The sequence below is a fragment of the Nycticebus coucang genome, chromosome 1, assembly GCF_027406575.1.
Source record: "Nycticebus coucang isolate mNycCou1 chromosome 1, mNycCou1.pri, whole genome shotgun sequence".
Taxonomy (NCBI): domain Eukaryota; kingdom Metazoa; phylum Chordata; class Mammalia; order Primates; family Lorisidae; genus Nycticebus; species Nycticebus coucang.
Genome location: NC_069780.1, coordinates 73,542,191 through 73,567,321, shown reverse-complemented (window position 1 = coordinate 73,567,321; position 25,131 = coordinate 73,542,191). Strand labels below are relative to the sequence as shown.

The 25,131-nt window shown below is 39.8% G+C and overlaps 1 protein-coding gene across 1 annotated transcript in view; it reads right to left on the bottom strand.

Moving 5' to 3' along the window:
- TMEM184C (transmembrane protein 184C) overlaps nt 1–23,657 on the bottom strand; it is a 35,121-nt gene extending 11,464 nt beyond the window's left edge. The window contains exons 1-4 of the mRNA XM_053582391.1: nt 22,978–23,657; nt 13,992–14,122; nt 13,862–13,898; nt 12,259–12,464 (exon numbers count right to left, since the gene is read on the bottom strand). Coding sequence (XP_053438366.1) covers nt 12,259–12,464; nt 13,862–13,898; nt 13,992–14,122; nt 22,978–23,196 — 593 coding nt within the window. The 5' untranslated portion in view covers nt 23,197–23,657. The remainder of the gene's footprint in view (nt 1–12,258; nt 12,465–13,861; nt 13,899–13,991; nt 14,123–22,977) is intronic.
- Between the last annotated feature and the right edge of the window lie 1,474 nt (nt 23,658–25,131).

Genomic DNA, 25,131 nt, shown 5'->3' with positions numbered 1-25,131 from the left:
CCCCATAAAACTCTTTTAAAAAACAAAACATAGTAGCTCATGCCTGTAATCCTAGCACTCTGGGAGGCCAAGGCAGGTGGATTGCCTGAGCAACAGCAAAACCCCATCTCTAAGCACAGCCTGGCATTGTGGTGCGCACCTGTAGTCCCAGGTACTCAGGAGGCTGAGACAAGAGAATCCATTTAGCCCAAAAGTTTGAGGCTGCTGTATGCTATGACCCCAGGGCACTCTTCTGAGGGTGACAAAGTGAGATTCTGTCTCAAACAAAACAAAATAAAACATATATCTAAAACATTAGGACATGGAAGAGTTGAAAGTAGTGGAGAAAGACATGCCAGGCAAATACCAAACAAAGGAAATCCGGATATCTGTTAATACACGTAATCAGCCAAAACATTAAGACAAAAAAGTTTAGTATAGAGTCATGACATGAAGGTAGAAGTTAAATTCATGGGTAAAAGTACAACCTTAAAAATGTATGCACCCAACAAAACAGCACCAAAATTTAGAAAGCAAAAAGTGACAGAAGTGTAGAATGAAACTGGCAAATCCATGATAGAACAAGTAGCTAAAATCATATAAATATAGAAAAGTTGAAAAACACAATAAAATTGAACTCATGGACAAAAATATAATACAGTAATCCATTAATACAACATACACATTCCCTTCAAGCACACAGGCAACCTTTTAAAAACTGATCATTAACTAGAGCCTATCAAAATAAATCTTAACCAATTTCAAAGGCTGTCTCATAGTACATTTTCTGACTGTAATGCAAATAAAATGAAAAATCAAACCAAAATAAAATTTTGAAAGTATAAAAATACTCCACAATAACTCAGGTAAAGAAATGTTAGTGGAAAATTTAAAAACCTTGAACTAAAAGGTTTATTTTAAAAGAATAAAAGCTATGGGCAGCGCCAACAGCACAGTGGTTATGGTGCTGGCCATATATACCAAGGCTGGCGGGTTCAAACCTGGCACAGGCCAGCTAAACAAGACAACTACAACAAAAAACATAGCTGGGTGTTGTGGCGGGCTCCTGTAGTCCCAGCTACTCGGGAGGCTGAGACAAGACAATCACTTAAGCCCAAGAGTTGGAGATTGCTGTGAGCTGTGACACCCTGGTACTCTACCCAGGGCAACATAGTGAGACTCTGTCTCAAAAAAAAAAAAGAAGAATAAAAGCTATGAATTAATGAGCTAAGAATGTTAAAAAATGAAGGTCGTAAACCAAAAGGAAATGGGAAAAAGGAAGTAAAAATAGCAGATGTTAATGAAATTGAAAATGAACATACTACAGAGAATCAACAAAGCCAAACATCAGTTCTTGAAAAGACGAGTAAAAATCAGCAAACTTCTGGTAAGACTAATCAAGGAAAAAACAAACATATAGTTAACATTAGGGATGTTAAAGAGGGATCATAATGATAGACCCAAAAGAAATTAAGAAGATACAAACTAATATATGCCCAAATATTTTAAAACCTTATCAGTCCTTCCTAATCCCTATTTCAAAAAATGATTCCATAAACAACAGGGAGACTTAAGTAGTTCTACAATTTTCCCCTTAGAAAGGAAACAGATCCTTCATTTGCAGATGACTATCAGAGGGAACTTAAGAAGAGCTACAGGCTAAGAAAATTTAGTAAGATTTTTGCAAAATCAGTTGCCTTTTTACACATGGGCAGCAGTGAAACTACTTTTTTAAAAGATGTCATTTATAATAGAAATAAGATATATTTTAAAGCCAAGAAAAGATAAAGATTTTTATGAGAAAATTATACTTTACTGAAAGATGTAAATGAAGAGCTAAATAAATGGAAAGCCAGACCATATTCATTCATGGACAAGAAGACTCAAAAATGATAAAGATGTCAAGATTTTTCAAACAACTTGACAAGCTGTTTCCAAAATGTATATAAGACCAAAAATGCAAGAAGAATCTAGATAATAACAGGTTTGGAGCACTTGCCCTTCATTTTAAGTTTATTTTTATTTATTATTATTTTTTGAGACAGCTGCCCTGGATAGAGTACCATGGAGTCATAGCTCACAGCAATGTTAAACTCCTGGGTTCAAGTGATCCTCTTGCCTTAGCCTCCTGAGTAGCCGGGACTATAGGCACCTGCCATGTTTTTTTTTTTTTTTTCTCTCTCTTTTTTTTTTTTTTTTTATTGTTGGGGATTCATTGAGGGTACAATAAGCCAGGTTACACTGATTGCAATTGTTAGGTAAAGTCCCTCTTGCAATCATGTCTTGCCCCCATAAAGTGTGACACACACCATTTTTTTTTTTTTTTTTTTTTTTTTCTCTCTTAAAGACGGGGTCTTGCTTTGCTTAGGCTGGTCTCGATCTCCAGAGCTCAGGCAATCCACCCACCTCAGTCTTCCAGAGTGCTAGGATATAGCACTCTGTGTCCAGCCACAGTTATTTATTTATTTCTGAAGACAGGGACTTACTCTGTTGTTCATCCTAGTGTGCAATGGTGTCACTACAGCTACTGAGACCTCAAACTCATGCAGCACCATATCTGGGTAATTTTTTAAATTTTTTTGTAGAGACAAAGTCTCACTAAGTTGCTCAGGCTGGTCTCAAACTCCTGGCCTCAAGTAATCCTCCCACTGGGCCTCCCAAAGCACTAGAATGATTACAGATGTGAGCCACTGTGCTTGGCCCATTTTAAGGGTAATTAATAAGTTACAGTAATTAATGTATAAATATAAAATAAAATTGCATTTCTATGTCACACAACATAAATCAACTTCAGATAGATTAAGAGGTAAGTTTTAATGGTAAAATTCTGAAATGTTCAGAAGGCATACATACAAGAATGTTTCATAATCTTGGGCTAGAGAAGGTTTTTTTTGAGTAAGACACAAAAAGAACTAACTATAAAATAAGATTAATAAATTCAACTATTCTAAAATTTAAGAGATAATGTTTATCAATAGATACAATGAAAAGTGACAAAAGGGGGGAGGCGGAGCAAGATGGCGGCCGAGTAACAGCTTCCTTGCATCTGGGCACCGTGAGTCTGGGGAGATAGGACTCCAGGCATTTCTGGCTGGTGGGATCTGCCTATCATCACTCCTATGAGGACACAGGGAGTCAGCGAGAGACTTCGGGACCCCAAGAGGAGGACTAAAACAGTGGAAAACCGGCAAGTGGTAGCGTGTGTTCAATCTGTCTAAACCCACCCACAACTGTAAGTTCAGTAGCAGCGAGACTGCAAACCAGAAAGGCCTTACCTGTGAACTATTTTGGTGTCTTTGGACTTGGCACTCAGTTGAACTGCCTTGGGGAGAGCCTGAGTGGGAGTGCGGAGAACTTTGGCCATTGTCTAGGGCCCCAGTCTGAGCCGCTGAGCCAGACGGAGCTAATAGTGTTTGGCGGTGGGTCACACGGAACCATTGTCAGTGATCTGCCCCGGCAAGCTCCGCCCTCAGGGTCGCTGAGCTAGAAACGGGTGGGAGCTGGTAACCCAGCAACCAAGTAGCCTAAGGGTGAGGTCTGAGCCGCCTTGCAGCCCTAACCCTCAGGGGCAGAGTGAGACTGGTTTTGGTACACTGGGTAAGTGGATAGCCACTTCAGCAGTGATTCCAGCGAGAAAGCGGGGAAAGCTTCTGCTCAGCAAGTTTACAAGTTCAAAGTGCCTTTTAAGTGGGCTGAAGAGAGATTTAGGGTGTCTACCTGCTGGGGTTTGAGAAATCAGCAGCCTCCAGTCCTATTAGAATTGTGATTAACATCTCATACCCCAGAAGACCACGTGTTGCCCAGACAATATTCAATAACATATACAAACTGCCTTGTTTTTGGTTGTGTATTTTTTTCTTTTTTCTTGTTTGGTTGGTTTTTTTTGTTTATTTTGACGTTGTTGATGTTATTTTGTTTTTTAATTTCAATCTTTTCCATACAGATCCCTTTTTCTTTCTCAATTTTTCTAGTTTAATTATAATTTCCCATTGCTGCCTTTTTTAATAACTAGAACTTCATTTTTGCTAGTGTTTCTACCGCTATCATTTGGTTTTTCACCCAATTTTATCCCCCTTAAGTTTTCTGTTTGCTTGTTTTGGTTTGATCTATAGCATTTTTGTCTTTCCTCTCTACTTGGTGGAGGTGGGGTACTGTGTCTGATCAGGTTAGCAAAGAGCTGCTGACCTCAAGGGAACCACCCAACTGGGCACCTCCAGAAGGTGGGGTTTTTTTAAGGTTGTGTCAAAGTACCCTACTGTACACCTATATTGCTCTGTCTCCCTCTTTCTGTGCATCTCTTCTTTTGGTCAATATTCCTTATACCCACCCCCTCTCCTTTCTCTATCTTTCTTTTTTTCGTATCACTCAGTCCTCCTTTCTTTCATCCCTTTTTTGCTCTTCAACCTTCTCACCCTTCTGGTCCTGTAACCCTTAGTCCACAGGCACGAGAACTTAAAGAGCAAGATGAAGTGAAAGGAAAATTAGGGCAAGGAAACAGATAAAAGAAATCACTCATGAGGAAGAATCAGCAGAAAACTCCAGGCAACATGAAGAACCAGTCTAGAACAACCCCACCAAGGGACCATGAGGTAGCTACTGCAGATGATTCCACCTGTAAAGAAATGTTAGGAATGACAGAAAGGCAATTTAGAATACACATGTTGAAAACAATGAAAGAAATGATGGAAACAATGAAGGAAATTGCAAATAAAGTGGAAAATAACCAAAAGGAAATCCAAAAACAGAATCAAATAAGAGATGAACGATATGAAGAATATAAAAAGGATATAGCAGAGGTGAAGGAACTGAAACAGTCAATCAGGGAACTTAAAGATGCAATGGAAAGTATCAGCAACAGGTTAGACCATGCAGAAGAAAGAATTTCAGAGGTAGAAGACAAAGTTCTTGAGATAACTCAGACAGTAGAAGAGGCAGAAAAGAAGAGAGAGAAAGCAGAACGTTCACTGTCAGAATTATGGGACTTTATGAAGCGTTCCAACATACGAGTTATAGGAATTCCAGAAGGGGAAGAAGAATGCCCCAGAGGAATGGAAGCCATACTAGAGAATATTATAAAAGAAAATTTCCCAAATATCACCAAAGATTCTGACACACGGCTTTCAGAGGGCTATCGGACCACAGGTCGCCTCAACTCTAACCGAGCTTCTCCAAGACACATTGTGATGAACCTGTCCAAAGTCAAGACAAAAGAAAAGATTCTGCAAGCTGCCAGGAGTAAGCGCCAGTTGACCTACAGAGGCAAATCCATCAGAGTGACCACAGACTTCTCTAATGAAACTTTCCAAGCAAGAAGACAATGGTCATCTACCTTTAATCTACGTAAACAGAACAATCTCCAGCCCAGAATTATGTACCCCGCTAAGCTAAGCTTTAAAATTGACGGAGAAATCAAATCATTTACGGATGTACAAACATTGAGGAAATTCGCCACAACAAGACCAGCTCTACAGGAAATACTTCAACCTGTTCTGTACACTGACCACCACAATGGATCAGCAGCAAAGTAAGAACTCAGAAATCAAAGGACAGAACCTAACCTCCACACTGATGCAAAAGATAAAACTAAGCAATGGACTCTCACAAAATAAGACGAATAGAATACTTCCACACTTACCAATTATCTCAATAAATGTTAATGACTTGAATTCCCCACTGAAGAGACACAGATTGGCTGACTGGATTAAAAAACACAAGCCGTCCATTTGCTGTCTGCAAGAAACACAACTGGCTTCAAAAGACAAATTAAAGCTCCGAGTCAAGGGTTGGAAGACAATTTTTCAGGCAAACGGAATTCAGAAGAAAAGAGGAGTTGCAATCTTATTTTCAGATACATGTGGATTTAAAGCAACTAAAGTCAAAAAAGACAAAGATGGTCACTTTATATTGGTCAAGGGAAAACTATAACAAGAAGACATTTCAATTCTAAATATTTATGCACCCAATTTAAATGCTCCCAGATTCTTGAAGCAGACCTTACTCAGTCTGAGCAATATGATATCTGATAATACCATCATAACAGGGGACTTTAACACTCCTCTTACAGAGCTGGACAGATCCTCTAAACAGAAATTAAACAAAGATATAAGAGATTTAAATGAGACCCTAGAACAACTGTGCTTGATAGATGCATATAGAACTCTCCACCCCAAAGATAAAGAATATACATTCTTCTCATCACCCCATGGAACATTCTCCAAAATTGATCATATCCTGGGACACAAAACAAATATCAACAGAATGAAAGGAATTGAAATTTTACCTTGTATCTTTTCAGACCATAAGGCACTAAAGGTGGAACTCAACTCTAACAAAAATGCTCAACCCCACCCAAAGGCAAGGAAAGTAAACAATCTTCTGTTGAATAACAGATGGGTGCAGGAAGAAATAAAACAGGAAATCATTAACTTCCTTGAGCATAACAACAATGAAGACACAAGCTACCAAAACCTGTGGGATACTGCAAAAGCAGTTTTGAGAGGAAAATTCATCGCTTTAGATGCCTACATTCGAAAAACAGAAAGAGAGCGCATCAACAATCTCACAAGAGATCTTATGGAATTGGAAAAAGAAGAACAATCTAAGCCTAAACTCAGTAGAAGAAAAGAAATATCCAAAATCAAATCAGAGATCAATGAAATTGAAAACAAAAGAATCATGCAGAAAATTAATGAAACAAGGAGTTGGTTTTTTGAAAAAATAAATAAAATAAATAAAAAATAAAACCATTGGCCAGACTAACGAGGAATAGAAAAGTAAAATCTCTAGTAACCTCAATCAGAAATGATAAAGGGGAAATAACAACTGATCCCACAGAGATACAAGAGATCATCTCTGAATACTACCAGAAACTCTATGCCCAGAAATTTGACAATGTGAAGGAAATGGATCAATATTTGGAATCACACCCTCTCCCTAGACTTAGCCAGGAAGAAATAGACTTCCCGAACAGACCAATTTCAAGCACTGAGATCAAAGAAACAATAAAAAAGCTTCCAACTAAAAAATGCCCTGGTCCAGATGGCTTCACTCCAGAATTCTATCAAACTTTCAAGGAAGAGCTTATTCCTGTCCTGCAGAAATTATTCCAAAAAACTGAGGAAGAAGGAATCTTCCCCAACACATTCTATGAAGCAAATATCACCCTGACACCAAAACCAGGAAAAGACCCAAACAAAAAGGAGAATTTCAGACCAATCTCACTCATGAATATAGACGCAAAAATTCTCAACAAAATCCTAGCCAATAGATTACAGCTTATCATCCAAAAAGTCATTCATCATGATCAAGTAGGCTTCATCCCTGGGATGCAAGGCTGGTTTAACATACGCAAGTCCATAAACGTTATCCACCATATTAACAGAGGCAAAAATAAAGATCACATGATCCTCTCAATAGATGCAGAAAAAGCATTTGATAAAATCCAGCATCCTTTTCTAATTAGAACACTGAAGAGTATAGGCATAGGTGGCACATTTCTAAAACTGATTGAAGCTATCTATGACAAACCCACAGCCAATATTTTACTGAATGCAGTAAAACTCAAAGCTTTTCCTCTTAGAACTGGAACCAGACAAGGTTGTCCTCTGTCACCTTTACTATTCAACGTAGTGCTGGAAGTTCTAGCCAATACAATTAGGCAAGACAAGGAAATAAAGGGAATCCAAATGGAGCAGAGGAGGTCAAACTCTCCCTCTTTGCTGACGACATGATCTTATACTTAGAGAACCCCAAAGACTCAACCACAAGACTCCTAGAAGTCATCAAAAAATACAGTAATGTTTCAGGATATAAAATCAATGTCCACAAGTCAGTAGCCTTTGTGTACACCAATAACAGTCAAGATGAGAAGCTAATTAAGGACACAACTCCCTTCACCATAGTTTCAAAGAAAATTAAATACCTAGGAGTATACTTAATGAAGGAGGTGAAGGACCTATATAAAGAAAACTATGAAATCCTCAGAAAGGAAATAGCAGAGGATATTAACAAATGGAAGAACATACCATGCTCATGGATGGGACGAATCAACATTGTTAAAATGTCTATACTTCCCAAAGCAATCTACCTATTCAATGCCATTCCTATCAAAGTATCTACATCGTACTTTCAAGATTTGGAAAAAATGATTCTGCGTTTTGTATGGAACCGGAAAAAACCCCGTATAGCTAAGGCAGTTCTTAGTAATAAAAATAAAGCTGGGGGCATCAGCATACCAGATTTTAGTCTGTACTACAAAGCCATAGTGGTCAAGACAGCATGGTACTGGCACAAAAACAGAGACATAGACACTTGGAATCGAATTGAACACCAAGAAATGAAACTAACATCTTACAACCACCTAATCTTCGATAAACCAAACAAGAACTTACCTTGGGGGAAAGACTCCCTATTCAATAAATGGTGTTGGGAGAACTGGATGTCTACATGTAAAAGACTGAAACTGGACCCACACCTTTCCCCACTCACAAAAATTGATTCAAGATGGATAAAGGACTTAAATTTAAGGCATGAAACAATAAAAATCCTCCAAGAAAGCATAGGAAAAACACTGGAAGATATTGGCCTGGGGAAAGACTTCATGAAGAAGACTGCCATGGCAATTGCAACAACAAAAATAAACAAATGGGACTTCATTAAACTGAAAAGCTTCTGTACAGCTAAGGAGACAATAACCAAAGCAAAGAGACAACCTACACAATGGGAAAGGATATTTGCATATTTTCAATCAGACAAAAGCTTGATAACTAGGATCTACAGAGAACTCAAATTAATCCACATGAAAAAAGCCAACAATCCCATAGATCAATGGGCAAGAGACATGAATAGAACTTTCTCTAAAGATGACAGACGAATGGCTAACAAACACATGAAAAAATGTTCATCGTCTCTATATATTAGAGAAATGCAAATCAAAACAACCCTGAGATATCATCTAACCCCGGCGAGAATGGCCCACATCACAAAATCTCAAAACTGCAGATGCTGGCGTGGATGTGGAGAGAAGGGAACACTTTTACACTGCTGGTGGGACTGCAAACTAGTACAACCTTTCTGGAAGGAAGTATGGAGAAACCTCAAAGCACTCAAGCTAGACCTCCCATTTGATCCTGCAATCCCATTACTGGGCATCTACCCAGAAGGGAAAAAATCCTTTTATCATAAGGACACTTGTACTAGACTCTTTATTGTAGCTCAATTTACAATCGCCAAAATGTGGAAACAGCCTAAATGCCCACCAACCCAGGAATGGATTAACAAGCTGTGGTATATGTATACCATGGAATACTATTCAGCCATTAAAAAAAATGAAGACTTTACATCCTTCATATTAACTTGGATGGAAGTGGAAGACATCATTCTTAGTAAAGCATCACAAGATTGGAGAAGCATGAATCCTATGTACTCAATCTTGATATGAGGACAATTAATGACAATTAAGGTTATGGGGGGGGAAGCAGAAAGAGGGATGGAGGGAGGGGGGTGGGGCCTTAGTGTGTGTCACACTTTATGGGGGCAAGACATGATTGCAAGAGGGACTTTACCTAACAATTGCAATCAGTGTAACTGGCTTATTGTACCCTCAATGAATCCCCAACAATAAAAAAAAAAGAAGAAAAGAAAAGGAAAAAAAAAAAAAAGAAAAGTGACAAAACAGGGGCAGCCCCTGTGGCATAGTGGGTAGGGTGCCGACCCCATATACCAAGGGTGGCGGGTTTAAACCTGGCCCCGGCCAAAGTGCAACAACAACAAAAGAAGTGACAAAACATGCCAAAAACTGGAGATATTTTTAACATGTCAAAGAATTAGTATCTACATGTTTAAAAAGCCGTTGTAACTCCAGAAGACAGATAACCCATTAAAAAATGAGAAGAAATTGGGCAGCGCCTGTGGCTCAGTGGGTAAGGTGCCGGCCCCATATACCAAGGGTGGCGGGTTCGAATCCGGCCCTGACCAAACTGCAACAAAAAAAAATAGCTGCGCGTTGTGGCAGGCACCTGTAGTCCCAGCTACACTCGAGGCTGAGGCAAGAGAATCGCCTAAGCCCAAGAGCTGGAGATTGCTACGAGCCATGACGCCACGGTTCTCTACCAAGGGTGACAAAGTGAGATTCTGTCTCTAGGAAAAAATAGAGAGAAAAAACATAACATTCCTCAGAAAAGGAAACATAAGTGACTAATAAACACAAAAAGATGTTTAACTGTACCACTAATCAGGGAAATCCAAATTAAGACCACAGTGATATAATGCTTTACACCAGGGGTGTCCAACCTGTCGCCTGCAGGCCACATGCTGATTTTGTGAACCTTTTTTGCTTATCTGTGTTGTCAGATATCACAAAAAATATGTAGATCTTTTTTTTTTTTTTTTTTGCTAATCAGCTTTTGTTAGTGTTTGCATATTTAATATGTGACCCAAGACAACTCTTTATTCTTTCAATGTGCAACAGAGGGGAAAGAAATTGGACACCCCTGGTTTAACAGCCTATTGATAAACAAAGTTGTCTGGGTAATTCCAAATGTAGGTGAGGATGTGGTTCAATAGTTGTGGTTCAACTATTTTTTAATAATGATGGAATAGTAATTTGGCATGCTTCAGAAAACAATTTGCCACTAACTTACAAAGTTGAATAAAACTTAAAACCTAGCATAAGCAATTCAAGGTAAATACTTACAATGGTATTTTTCAAACTGTGTTAATTTTAAAAACAAGAGGGTAAAAATAATATAGATAAGTACTGTTTTATGAAAACATCTATCTATTTATATAGAAGTATAAATGCACAGTGTCTAGGTAAAGTACTTCCCCTCCCCCATGAACTATCTATATAAAATTGAATATTCATTAAAAGAAAACTGTGCTTACTAATTATGTTGCAGAAATCAGATTATAAAAAGCAGACTTAGGCTTGGTGCCCGCAGTACAGTGGTTACGGCGTCAGCCACATTTACCAAGGCTGGCGGGTTTGAACCCAGCCCGGGCCAGCTAAACAAGGACAAGGACAACAACAACAACAACAACAACAACAAATAGCCGGGCGTTGTGGCAGGTGCCTGTAGTCCCAGGTACTAGGGAGGCTGAGGCAAGAGAATCACTTAAGCCCAAGAGTTGGAGGTTGCTGTGAGCTGTGAGCCAAGGTACTCTACTAAGGGCGACGTAATAAGACTCTGTCTCAAAAAACAAAACAAAACAAAAAGGCAGACTTAGCTTTATCACGTACCAACTGCAAACTTGCCATGGCATTTGTATCTTAAAAGTAAAACAATGGCTGGGTGCGGTGCCTCACACCTGTAATCCCAGCACTCTGGGAGACTATGTGGATTGCCTGAGCTTAGGAGTTTAAGACCGCCATCTCTACTAAAAATAGAAAAAAACAGCTGGGCATTTGTGGCAGGTACTTGTAGTCCCTGGTACTTGGGAGGCTGAGGCAAGAGGACTGGTTGAGCCCAGGAGTTTGAGGTTGTTGTAAGCTGTGACAACACAGCACTGTACCCAGGGTAACAGAGTAAGATCCAATCTCCAAAAAATCCCCCAAAACATTATGCTGCATTATTCTAAAGAGCAATAGCTTTATTAATTATCAGATATAAAAGGTCAGACAATTAAGTTTGAAAACCCATCCTAGAAAAAGTACTGCATACCTCACTCCTGAATATCATTATGGTCACCTTTAAACCTCCCCCCCCCCCCTGAGAAGCTATGCGTCAACATCAGCGCCTAGACCACCCTTCAAAGCACTTTTGCTAGGAGGAATTCAAACTTTTTTGTAAGTCAATTTCCTCCAGCCCCAAACTTCCAAGTAGGTGGGACTATAGGTGCTGGCCACCATGCCTGGACAGTTTAGTAGAGACAGGGTTTTGCTCTTGCTCAGGCTGGTCTCGAACTCCTGAGCTCAAGTGATCCTCCTGCCTCGGCCTCCCAGAGTGCTGGGATTACAAGTGTGAGCCACTTCGCCCAGCTGAATTCACAAACTTAATTGTCAGACTTCATACAGTGACAGCTGTGATGGCCATTCCAGGAAAAAGAGATCCAAAACTGCTTTGGGATGAATAATTTAAAAAACACTATATTAGGTGGATTATGAAAAAGTGTTGTTAGCTCTCAACCTTGATGATGACCTACATCATGGTAGGGACTCATACTTTTTTGTCCTGCTAATAATACTTAAAACACACTGCCTTTTAGAGAGCTTACTGCTACTTAAAAAAACTCTTGCTTGCTTAAAACAAAAACAAAAGAATTAAAGCCAAACATACTTACTCTCCCATAGCCCATGGTGGACAGCAACATAAGGGAGGGAAATGTTTCTGCTGATCTTTGGCTTCAAGGATTAATACCAGATTTGGATATCGGTTAGTTAGATAATTGGTAAGGAATCCCATAAAGTTGTAAATGACATAAGCTTCATAGCATTCTCTGCAGGTATCCACATATATTGCAATGCTGGGATATTTCAAAGCTATCCACTATGAAAAAGCACAGATGTTAAAAACAGTTGCAGCTAAGATAAAATGCATTTCCATTCCACTTTATGGTACTCACAATAAGCTAATTTTTAAACTTGAGACGTCTTGTCAAATACTTACATGAATTTATCATTATGAGGGCTACCAGACAATCTGTGAAATGAATTTTTAAAAGTAATAAACATCTTGGATATTGGTAAACAAAAAGATAAGTGGGGAGTAAAGAATAAATATAAAGAGAGAAGCTAAATTAGTACTTGAGTTCTTAAATATAATCTGAAATTATTCTTAATATGATCGTAGAAAATGATGCTAAAGATATTTTCTTTATATTTGATCAAATTAGAGTAGTCATCTACAACAACTGAATGTGTATCCACTTAGGGAAGGCTTAAAAATGTTTTATTCCATATAAAAAGCTTAAATTAAGCCATGAAAAAAAAAAAGCTTAAATTAAAAAGCTGATAATATAATATATTGAAGGTTTTTGTTTGTTTTTTTTTTTTTTTTTGGTAGAGACAGAGTCTCACTGTACCACTCTCGGGTAGAGTGCTGTGGCCTCACACGGCTCACAGCAACCTCTAACTCTTGGGCTTACGTGATTCTCTTGCCTCAGCCTCCCGAGCAGCTGGGACTACAGGCACCCGCCACAACGCCCGGCTATTTTTTTTTTTTTTGTTGCAGTTTGGCCGGGGCTGGGTTTGAACCCGCCACCCTCGGCATATGGGGCCAGCGCCCTACTGAGCCACAGGCGCCGCCCAAAAAGCTGATAATATAATATAAAATAGTATATTCTTTAAAGGACTAAGGACTACTGATTTGAAAGTTTAAAAGATGAAAAGGCCAGGTGAGGTGGCTCACACCTGTAATCTGCACTCTTAGAGGCTGGGGTGAGTAGATTGCTTGAGCTCAGGAGTTCAAGACCAGCCTAAGCAAGAGTGAGACCCTATTTCTACTAAAAGTAGAAAAACTAGCTGGGTTTTGTGGCTGGTGCCTGTAGACCCAGCTACTGGGGAGACTGAGGAAAGAAGATTGATTCAGCCCAAGATTTTGCTGTGAGCTATTACGCCATGGCACTCGCCTGAGGCAACAGAATGAGACTCTGTCTCAAAAAAAAAAAAAAGATTAAACAAAGAAAACAAGTATGGGTTTTTAAAAATTAAAAAAACCACATTTTCCATTTTCTATAATACTTCATATTCTTTTTTAAAAAATTCACCACTATACTAATGACAAAATATATTGTTTATTACCACTAAAAACAAGTGAGTCTTTTTACTTTCCTTTATTAGTATGACTCTTCATTCTCAGTAACATGCTTTCATTACCCTATGCATTCTGTAAGTATAGTTACTATCATCAAACATCTTAATGAAATAAAAATGAGAAATACTTACACTATCTAAACTGTATATGGGTACCATCCAAAGAATCCTATTTGGAGAGCAAAACATAAAAACATTTTATGTCATATTTGTGAAATAAGCCAACACAACACTAGGAGAATCAAAATATATTAAGATTTACCTTATTATTGGCTTTTGTAGTTCAGGTTGTGTATAATGCACTAAGTGTTGCAATATCACCCACAGAGATATAGGTATAGTCAACAGCAAAAAGATTCCAGCAATAAACCAAGCTTTTGTGTGTATTCCAACCTTAAGAACAGAGTAACACATTAGTATAAATTCTGATATTAAAACTAAAGAGCTCGATAAAATTTCTCTATTTTTTTTGGAGATAGGGCCTTGCTCTGTAGCCTGGCTAGTATACAGTGGCATCATCATAGCTCACTGCAACCTCTAATTCCTGGGCCCAGGCTATCCTCCTGCCTCAATTTCCTGAGTACCTGGGATTACCGTGCACATAATCATGCCTCACTAATTTCTCTACTTTTAGTAGTAGAGACAGGGTCTCACTCTTGCTTAGGCTAGTCTTGGACTACTGGGCTCAAGCAATCCTCCTGCCTCGGCTTCCCAAAGTGCTACAGGCCTGAGCCACCATCACAGCTGGCTGAATATTTTTATTTCTTAAACTTTCATTTATTTGACTACTAATTAAGCACAGTATTTATCAAATGATTATAGCGTTCACTTTTATTTCTTTTTAAAATAAACAACCTACTTGTGTTTTTGTGGAGGGAGAGAGTATTACTTTTCCTTATGGGTTGACCATTTTCCTCATAACAGCTTTTTATACATTAGAAATGTTAACATTGTGTCATTTTATTATGTATCTTTTATATTTGATTATTGTGTTTGGGGATGTACAGAAGTTTCAAAATTTTCTGCAAGTCTAATCTAGAAATCTTTTTATGGTTTATTCATTTGCTTTTATGGCTGGTAAAGTTAAAAATCTACCTACATTTTCTTCAAATTTTAAACATTTTACTAGGTAAACTCTTGCAGGTATGAAAACAATGAACATTTATTTGAGTGCTGAATATCTGCTTGATAGCTTGCTGAATTCTCTATGTGCATTATCTCTTTTAACCATCCCACACCAACTGTTAGGTACTGCTATACTACTATCCAAATTGTGTTTATATATACTACCCTTCTAATATATAATCATATCAACTCAGCATATCATTATTTAAAAAAAATCTCTAATTTCATCATTATCTGATCAATATTTTATCCTTTTTTTTGAGACAGAGTCTTACTATGTCACTCTCGGTAGACTGCCTTGGTGTCACAGCTCACAGCAACCTCAAACTCTTGGGCTTAAGGGATTCTCTTGCCTCAGCCTCTCAAGTAGCTGGGACTACAGGCACCTGTCACAACACCTGGCTATTGGTTGTTGTTGTTGTTGCAGTTGTCATTGTTGTTTAGCAGGCCGGGGCTGGGTTTGAACCTGCCAGCCTTGGTGTATGTGGCCGGTGCCCTAACCACTGAGAAACCAGGTGCTGAGTCCCATATTTTATCCTTTAAAGCCCAATTTCTAAAAATACACTTTGAACCACCTCACCTTGAAAAAGAGTTGAAGTAATCCATGTACTTGCTTTCTGATAAAAACAACTTTATTGAATCTCTGTTCTATTTGGGGGGCCCTAGGACTGAATTTTATGCTAATTTGTAATCTGCCTGTAAGAGTGGAAACCTTTTTTTTCTTTTAAGAGGAAAAAAATGGGCATTTATTTGTGATATTTGAGGGGTTTTTGAGCAGTTGATAATTAAAGTAGATCTGAGGTTGGGTGCAGCAGCTCACACCTGTAATCTTAACACTTTAGGAGGCATAGGCGGGAGGACTGCTTGAGGTCAGGAGTTCAAGACCATCCTGAGCAAGAGTGAGACCCTGTCTCTACAAAAAATAGAAAAATTAGCCGGATGTGATAGCATGTGCCTATAGTCCCAGCTATTCAGGAGGCTGAGGCAGAGGGATCCTCTGAGCCTTAGGGGTGGGAAACCTGAAGCCTCATGGCCACGTAGGGCCTTCTAGTTCCCTAGTGAGGCCCCTTGACCAAATCCAAATTTAACAGAACAAATCTCTTTGTTAAAAGGATTTATTCTGTGAAGTCTGAATTCAGTCAAAAGCCTAGACTCAAGAATCTAGAAGGCCATGCGTCTAAAAGGAAGATCTGAAGTCCATAACCCCTAGTCTCACTGTTTTAAACAAGACCTATTTTCCTACACCATGACCAAAGATTGAAGCAGTAAAAAACAAAAAGTATGGAAAATAAATGTATTTTTATAACAATGAATTTCTACATTAAAATGTATAGAAAACTTGGCTTGGCGCCTGTGGCTCAAGCGGCTAAGGTGCCAGCCACATACACCTGAGCTGGCAGGTTTGAATCCAGCCCGGCCTGCCAAACAATGATGGCTGCAACCAAAAAATAGCCAGGCGTTGTGGTGGGCGCCTATAGTCCCAGCTACTTGGGAGGCTGAGGCAAGAGAATCGCTTAAGCCCAGGAGTTGCATGTTGCTGTTAGCTATGATGCCACAGCACTCTACCCAGGGTGACAGCTTGAGGCTCTGTCTCAAAAAAATAAAAAAATAAAATGTATAGAAAACTTGAAAAGCAAATACCAAAGACTTGCTAAATGCTTGGGATTCATTTAATGGGCACAATATAAGGTAGATGGCATTATCTTTTGGGTGCAGGACCCAACTGCAAACACTGGCTCAATGCTTGTAGATTGTAGCTAGGGCGCCAGCCACATGCACCGGAGCTGGCGGGTTCAAATCCAGCCTGGGCCTGCCAAACAACAACAACTACAACCAAAAAAATAGCTGGGCATTGTGGTGGGTGCCTGTAGTCCCAGCTACTTGGGAGGCTGAGGCAAGAGAATCACTTAAGCCCAAGAGTTTGAGGTTGCCTTGAGTACCACTGGCACTCTACCCAGGGCAACAAAGTGAGAGTCTGTGTCCAAAAAAAAAAAACAGAAAAGAAAGAAAGAAAAAAAAAATGATGGGGATTAATCAAAGTAGTAAATGGAAAGCAAATGTGTGGAGGTGAAGATTCTAAAAGGAATGTTTTAGCTGTCTGTGGTGGTGCCCACTTGTAATCCCAATAACTTGGGAGGCTGAGGCAGGAGGACTGCTTGAGCCCAGGAGTTTGAGGTTACACTGAGCAAAGATTGTGCCACTGCACTTCAGCCTGGTGACAGAGACCCTGTCTCTAAAAATAAGTAAAACAAAAACAAAACTCTAACCCAGTTCTAGGTTCCTAGAAGCATTCTACTGCTTCACTGTTAAAATGACTTGGCAACCATTTACATTAGCACCCCCAAAATGAAATACTTTGGTATACATCTAGTAAAATATCTCAGTATCTATCAGAAGAAAACTATAAACTCTAATGAAAGAAATAAAAAATAGTCTAAATAAGTGGAGGGATAGTTCTCGTTTGTGGAGAGGATACAAAGATGTTAAGATGTCTATACTTTCCAATCTTTTTCTATAGATTCAGCTCAATCCCAATAACAATTTCAACAAGAAAAAAAATAAAAGGAATGTTTGATCATTTGTCTGGTTTTGGCTTTGCTTAATTTCATTTAAAATTTGAGGACTGCAGTCCTCCCCTATCCTCAGAGGATGTGTTCTCTGTGAATGCCTGAAACTACATAGTTCTAACCCTTATGTACATATGCTATATTTTTCCATATAATACTTATGATAAAGTTTAATTTATAAATTAGGCACACATATTAACAAGAACTAATAATAAAACAGAATAATTATATATTGTAATAAGAGTCATTTAAAACTTATGAATTATTTATATCTGAAAATTTCCATTTAATATTTTTGGACCATGGTGGACCACATGTCACCGAAACCATGGAAAGCAAAATTTCAAAAATGATCATGGAAAAATAATAGTATAAGCATATTTTAGATCTTCTCTATTATAAGGTGATCATTAAGAACAGTATTGCTGGGCGGTGCCTGTGGCTCAGTGAGTAGGGCGCCGGCCCCATATACCGAGGGTAGTGGGTTCAAACCCGGCCCTGGCCAAACTGCAACAAAAAAATAGCCGGGCATTGTGGTAGGCGCCTGTGGTCCCAGGTGCTTGGGAGGCTGAGGCAAGAGAATAGCGTAAGCCCAAGAGCTGGAGGTTTCTGTGAGCCGTGTGACGTCATGGCACTCTATCGAGGGCGGTAAAGTGAGACTCTGTCTCTACAAAAAAAATACATAAATAAAAAGAATAGTATTGCTAAGTCCTTTTTTTGGGGGGGTGGAGAAGGGAGATAGTCTTACTTTGTCGCCCTCAGGAGAGTGCTCTGGTGTCACAGCTCACAGCAACCTCAAACTCTTGCGTTCAAGTGATCCTCTTGCCTCAACCTCCCAAGTACCTGAGACTATAGGCATCTGCAGCAACACTCAGCTAGTTTTAGAGACAGGGTCTTATTCTTGCTCGGGCTAGTCTTGAACTCCTGAGCTCAAGCAACCCACCTGTGTTGGCCTCCCAGAGTGCTAGAATTACAGGCATAAGTCACTGTGTCTAGCCCTCCTAAGTCATTTTAATGTTATTGGTTTAATGGTTTTTATTATTGCCTTAGTTCTAAAAAGTAGAACCTGGTAGTAGACTTAAGAAAAAAAAAAACGATGTGCGGCGGCGCCTGTGGCTCAGTGAGTAGGATGGCAAGTTTGAACCTGGCCCGGCCAAACTGCAACAAAAAAATAGCCAGGTGGTGTGGCAGGCGCCTGTAGTCCCAGCTACTTGGGAGGCTGAGGCAAGAGAATCGCCTAAGCCCAGGAGTTGGAGGTTGCTGTGAGCTGTGACGCCACAGCACTCCACTGAGAGTGACAAAATGAGATCATCTCAAAAAAAAAAAAAAGACAATGTGATTGTGACTAATGAAGACCAGGCATCCTCACTGTGCTGTAAAGAAGTTTTTCAAATAATCACAAAACAAGTGACCAGAGAATTACGTCATTATGGTATAGTCATACCAATTCAAAAATCCTGTACCATACAGAGTTAGTATCAATTTTTACAGTGCAGGTGGTAATTTAGTCTCAGAAAAAAAATTATCTCTTCATATTAATGTCAGTAATTTTAATTATTGGTTTATAGTTTTGATTTTTGAGCTCTATAAAAGCCATAAGCATAGGAAATTTAACCTATTTTATGTGTGTACAATTTATAATAACATAACACTACGTATCTGTACATATTATTATTACACTCATTTTAATTTTATATTTATCTTAATTTATTACAAATTGAGACACTGATATAAAGACATTATTAACCTTACTTTTTTTTTCTGAGACAGTCTCACTTGTTGCCCTTGGTAGAGTGCTCTAGAGTCACAGCTAACAGCAACTCAAATTCTTGGTCTTAAGTGATTCTCTTGTCTCAGACTCCCAAGAAGCTGAGGCTACAGGTGCCCACCACAACACCTGGCTATTTTCAAAGATGGGGGTCTTGCTCTGGCTCAGGCTGGTTTCCAATCTGTGAGCTCAGGCTCCCAGAGAGCTAGGAATTTAAGCATGAGCCACTATGCCTGGCCTATTAACCTTAAACTTATTGGCCATGAGTTTTTTTTTGGCTCACAAAATGAGGAGGAAGAGATAAGTGGGTTTTTTCTAAGGTAACGTAAGGCAAGAAGAGAGGAAAGAAAAAACCCTTAAAGACAAGCATCTAGGAGTTAACTCTCCTTTAGCCAAATGCTTCAAAACAAGAGTGGAGACTTACACTAATGAGTGTCTGGGCCTAATTTTCCTGAAGCAAGAGAGCCAAACTGACAGAATAGCTATTTGGGGCATAAGGATGAATGGGAAAAGGTATACACTACAGCGCAATGTGCCATAATAAGTGCATTTAACCTACTTGACTTCAATTATGCGTGCTCAGCCAAGAGTGAAAGAAACAGTTTAAACAGTGCACTTGGTCATCCTGCCATTCTAATAAGTGGGCAAGGGACAAGCTTCCAAAACTGTGAGATAATAAATTTCTTTTTTTTTTTTTTTTTTTGTAGAGACAGAGTCTCACTTTATGGCCCTCGGTAGAGTGCCGTGGCCTCACACAGCTCACAGCAACCTCCAACTCCTGGGCTTAAGGGATTCTCCTGCCTCAGCCTCCCGAGTAGCTGGGACTACAGGCGCCCGCCACAAAGCCCGGCCATTTTTTGGTTGCAGTTTGGCCGGGGCGGGGCTTGAACCCGCCACCCTCGGTATATGGGGCCGGCGCCCTACCGACTGAGCCACAGGCGCCGCCCGAGATAATAAATTTCTATTGTTTAAGACAATCAGTCTATGGTATTTTCTTTTTTTTTTTGGCCGGGGCTGGGTTTGAACCCACCACCTCCAGCATATGGGACCGGCGCCCTACTCCTTGAGCCACAGGCGCCGCCCTGTCTATGGTATTTTCTTATGGCAGCTTGTGCAGAGTAAGATAAACTCCCACATATCTGCAGATCTTTCTAAGCTCTTGACTTGCATATCCAACTGCATATTTGACATGCCTATTTGAATGTCTCTGATTAAACAAGATATCCATAACAGAACCCAGTTTCTCTCAAACCTGTCCCTAATACTCAATTTTCTATCTCAACTGGCACCATCATTTAATCACTTGTTCAAGTCAAAAACCTGAGAATCATCTTTGATTTCTTCCTCTCTCACTGCTTCTCCTCCTCAATTCAATCTACTGCCAAGTCCTATTCACTTGGCACTTAATATTCACTTTTCTATGTCTACTTCTTGATCTAGGCCATAAATCACTGTAGTCCTACTACCTCTCTACTGCCACACAAGCTTTCTAACTTCTCTTCATTCCCGCTTAATTTTCCATAGCAGGTCGAGTGATCTTCTAAGTTGTGCAGTTAAGAGTGCCGTGCCTGTTAACTTCTCAGACCTTTTAGTTCCCTCCATAGCATTTTGTTTGCAATTTTATTTGATCAATTTGTTTTTGTTGGTTGCCTCTGTCTCCATGGCTAACTTCCACGAAGATTAGATACCATGTTTATATCTCTCACCATATAGTATACTCAGTCATTTATTCAAGTGTCAGTCATGTGGGCAGAAACACGGGGAAAGAAAACTGAGCAAAATATGTACTGTGGTAGGTGGTGGTCAGTCTTATGCAGAAAAATAAAGTAGGGAAGGGAATATGAAGAACAGAGAAAGGGAAGCTTGCAATTTTAAATATAGTAGTCAAGTGACATTTGAGTAAAGACCTGAAGCATGTAAAGGAATAAGAATAATATCTGAGGAAAGGGCATTCTATGAAGGGGGAACTTTTAGTACAAGGCATCTAAGGAGGTAGCATGCCTGGCATGCTTGAGCAAAGCCAGTGTACGGTGGAAGCCTAGGACTTGAGGAAAGAAAAGTGAGGGGAGGATCAGGTGGGAGTGGTGTCAGAAGATGTTGGGCCTTGATGGCCACAGTTAGGATATTGGCCTTTACCCTGGGACTAGGAGTGATTGAAGATGAAACACATAATGTGACTTATGTTTTAACTGGTTACTCTGCTGTGTTGAGAAGAGTCCTGGCAGGGCATGTTGAGAACTTGGCTCAAAGCGTCAGCAGTGGAGACTGCAGAATAAAAATTTTCTTAAAAGCTGGGGGCACTTAAAAACTATAGTTGAAACAGAGAAGTCCTAAACTGGGGTGATATTATGCACACTATTAATCTTAAAAGCTGCTCCTATACCATACTCCAAGGAAAATACTTCAAAGTAAGAAAACCCTATTTGTATTAAAATGTTTATACTTCTCAGGTGTAGAACACAAATGTCTTAATGCTGTAATTGGGTAAAAGAGGTGAAAGCTATGTTGATTAGTAGGATGTAAGCATGCCAATTTGTACAAATAATCAACACATGGAATCCCATAATGGCATAAATGTATTTACGATCTATGTACAAATGACTTAAAAAAAATAAAAAGTGTTAAAAAAATGTTTATACCTGAATTTTAGTAGACAAATTATGGAAATAATGTAAATATCTAACAAATGGGAAATATTTAATGGAGCTTAATGTTTCATTACATTGAAAACAACTATATGGACTGTGCCAGTATGGGAAAGTCAATAAAAAATAATTTGGTGAAAAAATAGAAGGCAAATGCATATTAATTACATTTTGTTTAACTATGTAAAAATCATTTCCACAATAAAGTAGGGCCTAAAATAGCCGGTCTTGTCATAGTTCTTTTAAAATAGGTGTTTGTAGTTTTTACTAATTCAAATTTTTAAAGTTCACTAGACAGTTTTTATAGAGTGTATATCTTAGTTAAGTATTTACCTTCCAGCTGGTAGTACTTTACTGATGTCACAATAAGAATGTGACATCAAAAATTATACAGGGGACTTTTTGCAAAAACCTTGTTGCTTAACAGCTTATTTCAGAAGTAAAAACACAGAACAAAGTTATACCAGCTATAACACTTTAATTCAGGAAACTAGTTAAAAGCTAATAAAATTCAATACATAGGGCCAGGCGCGATGGCTCATGCCTGTAATCCTAGCACTCTGAGAGGCGGAGGCGGGTGCATTGCCTGAGATCACCGGTTCAGACCAGCCTGAGCCAGCGCGAGACCCCGCCTCTAAAAACAACTGGGCGTTGTGGCAGGCAGGTGCCTGCAGTTCCAGCTACTCAGGAGACTGAGACAAGAGAATCGCTTGAGCCCAAGAGTTTGAGGTTGCTGTAGCGTCAGAGCTCATACCTACCGAGGGCGACAAACTGAGACTCTACCTCAAAGGAAAAAAAAATTCAATAGTTTTTAAGGTAGGAAGTTCAATATCTGAAGAGATCAGATTTTAGTAATAAAATTACTTTATTTTCAGATAACTGATGAATACTTGCTAAACAGTGTCCTTACATTAATATATCCCATTTTCCCCAACTGGTCCCACCACCTGTAGATACTTTGAAGAACTGTGAACAAGAGAACAGACAGGTTTATATGGTAAGACTGGGCTCATTTATCAGACATGGATGGTTTTCAGGATACTAAGTCCGGGTAACCAGGGTAACAATGGGGGAAGAGTGTCTCTTTCCCAAACTTGGATGGGTGGAAGAAAAGGTAGAGGCGATGGAGCAGGGCCCTCTTACCTCCAGTTTCTGTAATTCCCACACGCACAGGGGAACCGCAACCACTATGGACACCAGGTAGATGACTACTGCTAAAGGTCGAATCCACTGTCTCCAGTTCCTCCAGGTACAAGTGCAAGGCATCTTTTCGCATAAATCAGCTCCGAGTGGCAAGGAAAAAGAGCTCGAAGGAGATTGTAATGAGGAGCCCTGTTCACTGATTATTTTGTCAACCCGCATGCTACGGAGAAGAAGCCGTCGGGCGACTTCACCAAAAGGGCAAGCCGCCGCCCTGGCCGGAGCTGTGCTTTCTGCTGCAATTGCGGCCTCTCAGGGTTCTACCGGGGAGCAGTGCGAGCAGCATCCTCCCTTCTGCAGCCCGCGTCTACCTGGTTACTGCAGTGGAATCCCCGGCGGAGCCGCTCCCTCACCTCGGGATCGCCCAGAGCTCCGCCTGCACCATGGCCTGGAGAGCGGCGCCGACCAGGACGGCTTCCGAAGACCCGGTACGCTCCGGTTCTGCCCCGCAGCTGCCCGCCCGCCTGCTCTTTTCTTTAGGGTTCGCGCTTCCTCCCTCCGGTACTTGTCGGGGTCTCTTCGCCTAATTCTGCTGGTAGATTAGGCCCTAAGATCTCACTCATTCGCGCGGGACATCCCCTACAGCGGAACCTAAGGCCAAACCCGGACTTTCGGCTCTTTTCCGCTTCCGCCCCCGATGTCTAAGGCAAGCGATTTGTCATCAGTGCCAAGATAGACCCGCCCCATCCGGCTGGCTTTATACTCTCTGATTGGTCGCCTGCGGGGGCGGGGCTGTAGGATTGCGTACCGGGTTTAGGAGGAGAAGGTGGGTGGAATTGAAGTTGGTGGACTTGCTGTCCCATGGCCGGCTTGTGGAAGCTGCAGCAATTGTTTGAGGACACTTGGGGAACGCTGGCTACATTCTTTTGCAAGGGATAGTTAATTTGGAGTCGAACTGGAAGAGAAGTCCTTTTTCTGCATAAAAGATCCCGGATTCTAAGAGTGGATTTTGAAGCCAGTTGGAATGAGAAGTCAGAATGGGAAACGTCCGCAGAGTTTTCTGTCAGTTGCTAAAATCTAGGGGTAGGCCTGTTAGTTAATTCTGGATCCTGCAGAAAGATCATTCTAAAGGTTTAATTTTAGAAGCAGCCTCAAAGACAGAATGTCCTTTTCGCATTTGGAACTGGTATTGAATACTCTTACTCATTTAAGTTTCAAAAGGTTAACATTCCAGCTGACAAAGGAATTTTATATCCTTAAAGCTTTTAGCTAAACCTGTAGAGCAAATAAAATGACAAATGGGATCTTAAAGTCTTTATAAACCATTAGAGCAAATATCTACTTCTCAATGAGCTCTACGAACGTGTTTGATAGTCATTTTGGGAGGCACAGGCACTGTACTAAATTTTTTGCCTATATTGTATGAGTTCTGCACAACAATCCCGAGAGATAAAGTTTTCTGTTTCATGGATGAGAACATTTCAGGTGGTTAATTTGGCCAAACTTAGCTAGTGAGCTGGTGATTAACTGCCACTGAGCTAGTAAGTAGTAGTGCTGAGAAGCTAATGTTGGTTTCTCTGACTCGAAAGTGCCTTATATTTAAACATTTGACGTGTCAGCAACCTGCCATCCTGGGAATTTCTGCCTAATGGCCATCTGGACAAAAAAGCCTGAAATATTGAGTACACCCAAGCCCAGGATCTCACAGAGACATCAAGGGAATATTATGAGTACCTTTTCTGGTGTTACCTGTCCTAGACAAGTCTGGAGCTTGTCTGTTGCACCTGTCTTTCCAGTTTTTAACATCTCCATTTTACATCTTGATCTTTTTAAATACAAACTGCTTCCTTAAAGAGGAAAATAGGCCTTTGTTTTTCCTAAGCGAACTTAGAAAATTGAAAGTTTTAAAAAAAAATTTCCTTTTTGTTAAGTTAATGCCTGCTTTGTTGTTAAAGTTTAGAAAATAGAAGAATAATGAAGAGAAAGTTAACTGTATCTTACTATCAAGTATAACTACTCTTTACTTTTTTTTTTTTGATAGGCTTCCTTAAATAGGTTGTATGCACAGACTGTGCTTTCAACCACAGTGTTTTTGCCACCTATAATAATCTTCCCCATTCTTTCTCATGGGAAAAACTTTTTCACCTAATTTGTTAA